This window comes from Paracoccidioides lutzii (assembly GCF_000150705.2).
Source record: "Paracoccidioides lutzii Pb01 unplaced genomic scaffold supercont2.7, whole genome shotgun sequence".
Taxonomy (NCBI): domain Eukaryota; kingdom Fungi; phylum Ascomycota; class Eurotiomycetes; order Onygenales; family Ajellomycetaceae; genus Paracoccidioides; species Paracoccidioides lutzii.
The window spans coordinates 1-12,246 of NW_015440953.1; the positions used below are offsets into that span (position 1 = coordinate 1).

Below are 12,246 nucleotides of genomic sequence, written 5' to 3' on the forward strand. Positions count from 1 at the left end.
TTCTTACTATATAAATATATTTTTTGATACTAAGATTAATAAAATTAAATTTTATATAAAAATTTTAAAAAATATATTATAAATTTAATTAAAAGACTTTTTAAAAATAAAAAATTATATATTAATATAATTTACTATCTAATATTATTTTTATATTATATAGATTATATAAAATTATTAATATATATATTATATTAATAATTATTTTTTTTTTATTTTAAATAAATATTTTTAATTTTTTTTTTAAAAAATTTTTAAAAATATTTTAAATTAAAATATAATTAATATATATACTTTAAATATTATTTTTTTAAAATATTAATATTATAACTTAATTAAAGTTAGAATGATAATAAGATAATAACTTTAATTTATATATCTAGCTTAATAACTATAATAAGAATATTAAACTGAGAATTAGAATATAAAATAAATAAATAGCTGATTATATAGAAATAATTAAGAATTAAAGTAAATCAATATAAGTAATTAAATATAATTAAGATCAAATAAATTAATTTTTAAAGTATAGTAAAATAAATCAATTTTAATTCATATATCAGCAGCTGTACTATAACATTACTCTTTAGTTTAATAGAGAAGTTGATCTCAAGCAACTGTATTAGAAGTAAGAAAAAAGTAAAATAAAAATTTATTAAGCTTATTAATAAATTAACTGTTTTAATTATTACTTATTAGATTTTTATAGATTTTCTTTTACATCTTACTATTATTTCTATATATTTAACTACTTATTTATTCTATATTCTAATTCTCAGTTTAATGTTCTCAGTATAATTATTTAGTTAAATAAATAAATTGAAGCTATTGTTTTATTATCATTTTAACTCTAGTTGAGTTATAATATAATATTTAATTTATTTTTCTCATAAATTCTGAGAATTGAGTAGATAAGTTTTATATTAATATTTATATTTATATTTATATTTATATCTATATTTATATTTAATTAAATTTTTTAGTAATTATGATATTACTGAATGCTTAAATTTTTATTAAATTTTTATTTTTTTATTTTTTTAATCTTTATTATAGAAGCTTTTATTGCTGCTCTTAATCAGAAATTTGAGAATACTATTCAGAAGCTTTATAATCAAAATCAGTAGTTTTAGACTGTTAATATTAATTCTTATGAGTTAAATACTAATTTTTATAGACTACTCTAAATAACTTTTGATCATAATTTTATTTAAAACTATCTCTGCTAGATCTCAAAAAATTTACTAATCAAATTTTGAAATTTGACATCTGATTTTTCTCAATTAAAATCAAACTATATATTGATTAAACTGCTATTAAAGATTTAATTACTCAGTTTTACTATATTTACTTGAATATAGATTTAAGTATATAAGTAATAATTCTTTCTTAATAGGCTCAATTTAAAGAAATAGAAAATTAAGATTATAACTAAATTCTCAATTAACTTTATGATGTATATAACAATTCAAATAAAATAATTAAGATAGAAGATAAATTTCATAATTTAAAGTAAAGATTAAATAAATTTCTATTAATATATATTATTAAATTTAAATATATTTTGTATAAAATCAGAACTTAGAATTGATTAAATTTTTTAAAAATATTTCAATTCTATCAAGATTTTAATATATTAATTTAAAATTATCTAGCTCAGTAGCTAAATCTCTATTAAATTTATAAAAAATTTCTGTATATTATTCAGCAATTAGCTTTTAATTTTTTATATTTATTCATATTATATACTTCTCAATCTAATTATTTTAATTATTTTGATTATTCTAATTATCATAACTTTATAAATTTAATTTAAATTTAATTTAATACTATTAATTTTTTAAATGATTCTTTATTATATATTCTGTAAACTTCACTCTCTCAATAGAATAGATTTTATCAAAAAAGCTATTATGTATATTATAAATATTATAATTATTAAGTTGAAAACTATTATTTTTATTTATATTTTTTTAAATTTTATTACTGTTAAATAGTCAAATAAATCTCAGTTTTTAATAAAAATTTAATAATAAATTTAATATTAATGAAATATGAAAGAAAATTTATAAAAATCTAATAAATAATAATTAAGATAGTTAGTCTACTAATATGCTTGATAAATTTTTATTTTACTTTTTTCTTACTTTTAATACAGCTGATTGAGATTAAGTACTCTTTTAAACTGAAGAGTAATATTATAGCATAGCTGCTGATATGTGAATTAGAATTGATATACTTTAAAAATTGATTTATTCTGATTTTAATTTTATTCAGTTACTTATATTGATTTACTTTAATTCTTAATCATTTCTATATATTCAGCTACTTATTTATTTCATATTTTAATTCTCAGTTTAATATTCTCATCACAGCTGTTTAGTTAGATAAATTGAAGCTATTGTCTTGTTATCATTTTGACTCTGATTAAGTCATAATATATTATTTTTTAAGTTTTAAAATCTTTTGATCAATAGTTGAAAGAAAAATTACAAAAGTAAAACTGCATTAATAAGTACTTTAAAGTCAATTAAAAGTCTTTTTAATAAAAATAAAGTTAGAGAAAAATTATATATCTGAATAAATATAATATCTGAATTAAAAGCAGAGACTTTGTTTGTATTTATGAATAAAAAAAAACTTTGTTACTACAGCTTCATAGAAATAGTCAAATATATATAATATTTAATCATTCAAAAATCAATAACTCTGTCATCTGTACAGAGTTTGATCATAAAATTAAGTTGTCAGATAAAATATTGAATCAAATTAGTCTGATTGAATATTTCAAATAGAATAAACTTCTTTCTTTAGATATTTTTGCTCAGAGTAAAAACAAGTACTGTTAAATGACTGAGTGATGTTTATAATAAATATATTAAGAGCAGTAGTTGACTGAGCTCTTATATCTTAAAGCTTGATTTGAAATATATTTCTTGTGAAGTCTGTTACTAATTTTACAGAGCTTGCTGTTAAAGAAGTTCTTGAAGTCATATAAATATATCTGCTGAGACTTCTTCATATTTCATACTGTGATGGCGCTGGCTACGGCGCCGGCTACTGGGCTACTATGACAGCGCATGGCTACTGAGCTAAGGAAACTGGCATTGACCGAAAAGGGCAATAGCCACTGCCTAGCAACCAACCCCGCAAACAACTACCCCGTAAACGTATACCCCACAGAAACTGTCTAGCAACGGCAGAGCAACCGCCAGTGGAAAGGGTGGTGGAAAAGGGGGATATAAACAGAGGCTTCCCCGGGCGCCCGTTTCGTAGAGCATCTTGGTATTTCGTTGAAGTAGCTTACCTAGCTGACAATCAACACCTGTTTACCTGCGTCTAGATTGAAGCCGTAACAAGTTAATTTTTAAATTTCAGTATTATTTTTGACTGCTAAGTTTACTTTTCTATTTTCTAAAATATCTATATCAGCAGGTATTATTATTTATTTATTTTTCTTTTTAAAATTAGTATATCTTTTCTGATTTAATTAGAGTTAAAAATTGTTAAATTTTTATCTTTTTTATATAGTCATCACAAAGTATTTTATTTATAAAGATTTTATCAAATTTTTTTTTAGAAAACTATTATTAGTTTAAATTTTTAAAAAAGATTTACTTTAGTTACAGAACTAATTGATAAATTCAAAAAAATAAAATAATTTTTTTTATTTAACTCTCTATATCAATAAATTAAAAATTATTTAAATAAAGTTAAAGTATAGAGAAAACATCTCATATCTCTGAAATAATAATAATAATAATAATAATAAAACCTTTATTAAAAACTTTTTAAATAAAAGATAAAAAAAGAAATAAAAGAAATAATTTGATAAATCAAGCTGCAAAGCTTAATAATTTAGAGCGTATAGTATTTATTTTAACACTCTTATTTATCCAAAATCTCTTCTCACATTATGCCATTATGCAACCAAGTTGCTTCATGTGCAACGTCACTAAGAGGCACGTATTTATTTTTAGCTTCATTTGAACTTAGGGATACGCAGGGCTGCTTGGTTGGATGTCATGAAATCAAAGCACCTTGAAACTTCCGTTGAAATGTGAGACAGTCAATATCATTAACATGCAATGTCATCAATTCCTTTATGACATCGGTACACTCCTCAGCAAGAGAAATGGGATATTCTGTGCTTATTTCCTCCCTAAGAGCCGCAGTGTTGTCAGGTTCCAATGTTTCAATTGTCATCTGAACAGGTTCGAGGAAGGATTGTAACATCCTTGATATAAGGCTTTCACACGGACTGTCCACTTCTCCTTTTCCAAAGCCACCCTATCTTCGGGAGCTGTGTGCTGGGTTTCCATCAAGATATCAGTCCTATCAATAACCTTCACATCTGCCAAGATCCCAACCTTCCACACCCGGTAGTTGAATCCATTGGATGTAGTCACAGTTTTCATATCTAATGACGCCTTACCCACGTCATCTACAGGGGCACCGCTGTTGATGCTGGGAGAATCCTGGTGTGTGGCCATCATCATCTATTGGCAGAATGCAAGCAGATCATCATAATTGCGCTGTTTGCATTAGGTGTAGGAAGATGGAATAAACATTGTAGAACAGGGTGGATTCTCAGGGAAATTGTCGTGTTTAGGGGACCTTGCTGGGGCCGTTGCTGGATCTCTCAATTGCACGGCCTTCCTCTGCCATATCATATTGAGTAGGCTCCTCATCCGAAACCAGGCTGACTTTATCGTCTTCTTCAACTGCAGGCATCCTAGGGTCTCGAGAGAATTAACTCCAGCATTCACTTTCATTCGGAATGTCGAGTGAGGGGTAGTCCACTCGGCAGGTCTCAAAACCTGAGTTATGCATAACTCGAAATCCTGGACAGAGGTCATAACAGATCCTCTGAACACACCAAATAACAAGATTTCTTGTGAATAACTGCCTATTTTCACTAGATTGAAATCATCTATCTGATGTTCGCACATGTTATTTTATGAAAAATCGAAATCAATTATTCAAAAACGTACAGTAACCGGGCTGGTTGATGTTGTATTGAAGGGAAAGCCAGCTTCTGAGTCTATTTACACGGAATCACGAGCGGGGCGGCCGCTCCCGGCGAGGGCGTTCGCCTAACTCGCAACAAAATGTTGGTTGTCAGGGTAATTAATGCTCTTCAATCTGAGAATCTGTGTGAAGGCCGTTCATTTAATCAGTGTCGTATAAGGAACATCATCATTCACCCATGCAGCTTCACAAATTGAGGTTATCTCTTGACTTTTAAAAGAGAATATTGCAAGTTCAAGTCTTCCCTCTTTTTCTCTAGAGTTTCTTGCCTTTTGCCGCGAATTGGTGGTATTCTCACGCGTTGAGGTTGGATGTACCAGGACATGAGGGATGATCGGTTTCCGAGGGGAATTTTCAAAAGAACCGGCGATGAGAAAGGAGGTCTAGAACTCATCTCAGATTGAGAAAGTAGTTGATAGATCGTCGACTTCCCAATCAGAGACCAGAAACATCCTCTGATCATAATTCCATTGAAGCTGTTTTGGTTAATTTTTCAGCGAGGTGACATTTCACCATTTACATACTCAGATTGGCGAGTTAACATCTGGTTAACTAAACAAACTAACCCCGGAAAAAAGTCCAGACGCGGCCCCATTGGAGGATTTGAACATCCTTGCACCAGAGCAAGTTCAACTGCCAGTAATTAAATCAGAAACAGGCATTTCGAGAGATTTCATGGATGGAAGGATAAATAATTTTCTACCGACTATCTCTTAGATATTGAGGAAGAAACACGAGGAGATTATAAAAATCCAGATATGATCTCTCAAGAGTGATGAAATCTATAATGAGAGGGAACTGACCGTCTTAACTACCTAATGTTAAGTGTTCTATGAGGGAATAATGCATGCTACTCTGATTGGTTGATAGCACACATCCACGAAGTGGCATTGAAGAAAAAGGAGAAAAACAACCAATGGTTCCATTCGTGAAATGAAACATTTCCAGAATACGAAACGGCCCGTAGTACATAGCCCAAAAGCATATCTCCGGCCCCTCTTTTTCATATACCCGTGATTTTCCGCCTTTTGCTATCGTTCGAGCCTTTGCTGTCCTCATCGTGCTTTTGATTTCATCTTGTTGTAAATCGTCTTTAGAGCCGAATTCATTCTGCTCGATCATTTGCGTAATCTCATCCTTAGAAAGATAGGGCAGCTGCTTAGCGGCAGTCACGCAGCTGATCTTCACTGTGAAGCCCTTGGCGAAAAATGATATCGATCTCTTCCAGACTGCGACGCGCAGTCTCTGGGTAGAAGAAGTAGAAGACAGGGAAGAAGCAGGCGCCACGCAAGCGAAGTACATATATGTACCCCAACTGACCCGTCAAGCATCACAAGGACAACCATGACAAATGACAAAGTTGAAGAACCAGTTGGAGCAGGTGGAAAGCGCGTTGGCCTTTGCCCGCGTCTTGATGGGTGAAATTTTGTCTGGGTGGAGCCATACTAGTGACACCCAGGATGAGCCGAAAGTAGCAATATAGGTGAAGAGGCCAACGGTGGCGCCGGTGGCCGCCTTTTGTGTACCTGAGATGAGGCAGGCAGGCGAAGGTGAGCATCATAGACAGACACTGACCTGTGCTGCCGATTTGAAGAGCATGCGCCGGTTCACCCGTTCAATCATGAACCAGGATGTGGCAGAGAAGATAGAATAGACGATCATTTTTACGCCCAACGAGAGGCATGGCCATGAAGTTATCACCGGGGATGATGGAGCTTTTGAAATAGGATTGGGAAGTAATGGTTAGAGCCGCCTACTTGCTGCATGAATTGGGCCGAGACTCCGAAAAGCATTCAGCGGAAATGTTGCGTTTTGCAACTGGTGAAAACTGAAGACATTGGGGTTGAGGTGGAGCCGATGCCTGACCTGGAATAGAGGAAATTGTTAATGTTATTGCAGATTAGTCAATGTGAAATGCGAGATGGTTTTTTCGTCAGACGTGTATACTCTGATTGAGTCCAGCACAATACTTTGCTGAAGTTGGACATCCGGATGCCCAATATCTTCCCCCTCAAAAGCAAGCAATAACAGCTTCACCATCGTCGTAACGCTCCCGCAAGAACAGACAATTTGGAGAATCAGGCAGGAAATACATTCCAACAACAATAAAAATTCCAAAGATATTTTGCAACGTGATAGGAAATCTCCACGTCAGATCAGGTGGTCCATATGTTGATCCAAAATCAATATAGAATGCAATCAATGTTCCAAAAGAAACAACCCGCCTTCAATACGGATCAGGAGACCGCGGTTGGATGTTCGCGAACACTCCGCCCGGTGTCAGGATTATGGATGTGTTAATACCATTGCCAATGCAAGTCACGATTCGTCCGATGATAAATTGCGCATCGGCACCGGAGCCTGGGATGGATACCATTTGACTAGTAATGCCGATAATCATGATACAGCCACCTTTAATAATGGCCCTGCGGCGTCCAAGCATGTATCCTAGCCAAACAATAGCCATTGCGTCAGCCAGACAACCTATGCACGCCACCTTCGGGTCTGGAGATTATATCAGGAGGATAAAAGGATTTGGGTAAATGAATTAACTTCATAAATTGCAATTACAAAACCCTGCTGCGCCACATTATCACGAGTCCGTGGGAAAGAGTTATTGAATGGTTTGGCGTTGATAATTCCAAACATAAACCCTCCGGTAAAGAAGATTGTCAATTTTGCTTCTCTGAAATATTTTTTGTCGTAAAAAAAAAAGGAGGGAACAATAAGGGTAATTGATCCATCTCCCAGAATGTCTGGTACCAGCAAAGGAAAATGGAGAAACCTACGATCATAACCGAGAAGCAAAAGGCCCGTAGTGGCAACCATTGAAATGGCGAGTGACAGTCCTGGCCGGTCAGGCCCGCGAACCTGGGAGCTCCTGGATCGTTCATTTTTGCAGAACGTGGGGCTGGAGAAGACAGCGACCTGGGGATATGTGGGGATACATATACATGGAGATCCGGGGACCTATCGCTGCTGCTTAAAATGAAGGGAAGCAACGCATACAGGGGTTGCGGGGAAGAATATCTCGATTCTCAGAATCAACCTGCAGCAAATACAGCCGACACAAACACAAAAGGTGACCAAGCACTGCTATGGATGTCTCATACGCTGGATTCACACTGCAAATCATCGAAAAAAGTGTTGTGAAAAGAAGGAAAGGAATACAAACCTGGAAAAATTGGAAAAAGGGGGATAAGCAAAATCTGGGATGGGCTCCAGCAGCATTAAATACACATTTCCGTCATTGATTCATGTGGGAATTTCCACGATGGCTACAACACTGGGAACATGTCGGAGGCATACCAGAGTGGATTGTCCTTGACATGTAGCTCAGGGGATGTGGATGAGAGCAGCCAGCCGCCAAGTTTTCCGCTCTCCCGCCATGAGCGCTGTATGGCACTGGGAGGTGCATATGAATATGAGACCAGAAAAGAAATTGGAATTTCTGGGACGTTGGTGGGATGTGAGCTGATATTGAATTGTATGTTTTTTTTTTTTTTTTTTTTTTTTTTTTTTTTTTTTTTTTTTTTTTTTTTTTTGTTTTTTTGTTTGTTGTTCGGGGGGAGGGTTTAGTACTAGTGCTGAAACCATTGTAGCCATTCGGAAATTGGTTCTGAGCAGTTATATAATAGATGGCTGGAAGAGTCAGTAAATTTCCCTGGTTAGGGCCTTGCCTAATGAGTGACAAAGCAATGTTAGAAACAACTGTTGCTGTATTTAATGAAGGCAAACCCCAATTGTGTTGATGGCAATGGAGAAGAGCGATCATCTCTCCAACAAAAATGCAGTCTGCATGTTGTTGAAGAGTATACTTAGGAGTGGTCTGTGGAGATTTCACGGTGGACCCTTTCACCCTATAAATCCAGGTGACTCCCGAGAAACTGACTTTACCAAAATACCAATGTCGTTACTCAAAGGGGAGGAAAGATGGAACTTATAGGAGAACAGAAAGGGTAGATGCCCGTTCCAAAGCGGTTAACAGCCATCATTATGCGGTATCAGATCACATTGGAAAGCATTCCACAATTCTCTCTCTCCCTCTCTTTCTCTTTTCCCTCCGCTAGCTACAGGGTGATATGCCAAGATCTTGGGTTTGGAATCAGCGGCGATATGAAGCAGTCCCAAGCCGGACTGAGCTAGCAACTGGCTCGCAGTGTGCTTGTTAAGATTTCGCCCAAGGGCAAAGGTGGAAATAACATTTTCCTCCTGGATGCTAAAATCTGCCTCCAAGTTTCCGCGGTTCCTGGATTACCAACAGAAGTTAGCTCTTCTGCTTGTTTATCTGAACGAGTCTCTGTCTTTTGACTATCTGAAGATGTTTTACAAAAGGTATGAAAAAGGGAGATTGAAGGGCACAGACTTCAAATTCAGTTGAAACAAGTGTCGCATTGTGTGCCATTCATGTTCTTTTTAGATGACAATTATCGACAATTGTTGAAAAATAAAAATATATAAATAAAAAAAAATAAAAATAAAAAAATAAAAAAAAATAGAAATTAAAAAGAGAACAATCAATGAAGGGAATTTGCCCGCTCACCTCTCTTACTAAATTAACGTACCCTCTCCAGCAGCTTAGTCTCCCACACGGCTAATAGCATGCCAGCTGGATTTTCCGTTTAGCGATTCTGGGCTCCACTGCAGAATCTTCTACAGCGCTTATCAGCTGTGCGGAACCGCAAGAATCGCAGATTCGCAGCTTTTAATTCGCGGCACCTGGAGGGTTCACCAAGGGTCTTAACGTGGCCGCCCAAAATGAGGATAAAATATGGATGCTGGATAACTATTTGATTTGGGATATGAATTTGATATGCAAACTTATGAGGCGTTGCTGTGGGCCGTATGCAACCGCTGCTTCACGCCGGGAGGGCTTGCCAGGTCAGGAATACGCCTAACGCATAGTGTAACCTATGCAAGTAAACTGATGATCCCCGACAGTCAATGTCTGTGAGTCCGTGAGAACTTCCAGGGCAGCTGTGAGGACCTGGTTGGTCGGCTAAGCATCTACTTCAAGAAGAGATGTTGGTGGCAGGATCTCCACAGACAGACATGGCATAACTTTTATGCTGCGCATCAATCTCGTCATTGACATGCTGAATATGAGGCAGCCTATAGAAATCTCCAGCCACGGAATATTCAATCACATCACACTATCATTTTCTTAACAGACAGGAATTCAGAGAATTTCAAAATAAAAGCCTCCATATGCTGTCATTCATAAAAAGAGGAGGGGGACAGGACGCAATGCAGTCCCATTCCATCTCTGATATTTAACCAAGGTAGTCCATGAAGGTCACCATTTCTCGAATTTTCTGCTTACAGGGATTAGCAGAAGGTAAAAATAACAGGACAATCTCGGATAACCTGCCTTGAATCCCAAGTAGTGAATTATTTGCAAGGCCTGGATCTGCAGCCTATTTCGAGATGCATGGATGAAAGGTACAATCCACGGATAAAACTACTCAAAAAATATAAATCGAGATTTCCAGAACTGGGACAGCAATAAGCTATTTCGTGGTTCTGCATGGGTATACTTTTGAGCAAAAGAAATATCCTGTGCGTCATCATCGTCATGAATGCGTGCATGCATGTATGTTGCGCAATATGTAACCCCTATGCAAGTTGAGATACGGGCTGCAGTCTGGGCGGCTAACTGCCATCCTGGCTAAGCTTAATGCGACTCATATAAAAGAGGACAAGCAAACACCTCTCAGGCCATCTTTATAAAACTTTCATTATTCATAATCCGCAATTACTGGAAATTAGTAGTGGAATCAAATTACGGGAAATGGTGTTGTACGTAGCATCTGTTATCAGACTACGGGGTAGAGATCCACGCATACTGACCAACATGAACTACCCCGGGAGATTCCGTTTCTCAGTTGCTGAACTACATTTTCCTTTGAACCCTTGCTTCTCGGATTGGTATATGCTATTAGCCCTATGGGTAAATTGCAAATCATAAATTAAAAAAAAATTAGTTAATTTACGATTTGCAATGGCACCCCATGCGCAGACGTATTGTAGGCGAAGTTCAAAATATGGAAATACACACGCAAAAAACGAAAAAAGGAAAGAAGGAAAACAGACTTTGCAGAGAAAGTCTGCTCATTTGAATGTATGTCCAGAATGGTTAGACGCTATGGCGAGGTGTCCTTTGAAAGTTGAGATTGTGAGTATAGAGTGGCTTGATTTGATTCCTTTTTGTCCGTGCCAGCTGTATAAGTCCGGGCACTTTATTCAAGTGTTATTAATTCCCAGTAGAACAATGGGAGGGGGGAAAACGCCAAAATTACGTTGAGAGATAGATGTTTATCAATTTGGTAAAATAGCTATGTATATATATGTTTATACCATAAAAGAAGTAAGACCCATACCCCATTTCCCATTCCAGTCATCACATAAGAACTAGTGGAAGAAGGAAAAGAGAAAACTACATAGCTTAGCTTGCCTTACTCGCAGAGCAGGATCAATAAGTTATCTGCTTTCGAACAGGGGAAGAGATCCGGATGCAGCAAAATGGGAGAGGGGAAGAAATTGGAAAAGGGAAGGGTTGGGGGGTTTGGAGACAGGAGTGTTAAAGCTAATTTCACCATATGGGCCGAATCCGTAAATTTTGGTAAGTGGACGAATAGGAGATGATATCAATCAATCGAGTAAGCAAGAAATGTGGTAAATGTAAATGCTTTGTAGGTGTCCAAAAATAATGGGAAGAAAACTGCTGGGATGGGACAAGAACGGGAGATGGGAGAATGGAGAATGGAGGTCTAAATGCATGGTCGGGGAAGATGGGTTGAGGGTAAGATGATAGCATCCAAAGGGACATCCAGAGAGATATACGATGGTTGTGGTGATAAGAAGTGGGAGGGGACTCATACGTCTTGGAGAATCAAATGGTTGGAGAATTGGAGAAAGGAAAATGGGGTTGAAAATGAGTATTTATGACGTTTGTTGGAACCCCTGCTGGCTTGCTTAATGAGAATATACTGAGGCGTCGACATGATTGTAGGCGAGGAATATTGAAACAAAACAAGTCAGCCACCAGCTATACATGGAAAGAAACAAGCCAGAGGAAGGGTCTAGAGCGCAAACAGCGTGTGGGGTATCTCTTTTATATAATGGTAATAATAAGAACTATTCGAGCCCGCTTGAGGGGAAAAACAAGCCCTTTCTATGGGTCAGTTATGAAGAAGAATAAGAAGGCCGTTATAT

General features: G+C 35.7%; 1 protein-coding gene across 1 annotated transcript; it reads right to left on the reverse strand.

Annotated features, from left to right (window-relative positions):
* Positions 1-4,202: 4,202 nt before the first annotated feature.
* On the reverse strand, positions 4,203-7,860 carry PAAG_03300 (sugar transporter; the record flags this gene model as incomplete). Its single annotated transcript, XM_015844915.1, has 10 exons — positions 4,203-4,499; positions 4,618-4,735; positions 5,053-5,096; positions 5,330-5,507; positions 5,972-6,276; positions 6,388-6,557; positions 6,789-6,897; positions 6,979-7,081; positions 7,266-7,479; positions 7,821-7,860. 10 exons carry the CDS (start codon positions 7,858-7,860, stop codon positions 4,203-4,205), a joined length of 1,578 nt encoding a protein of 525 aa, XP_015701889.1.
* Positions 7,861-12,246: the final 4,386 nt, after the last annotated feature.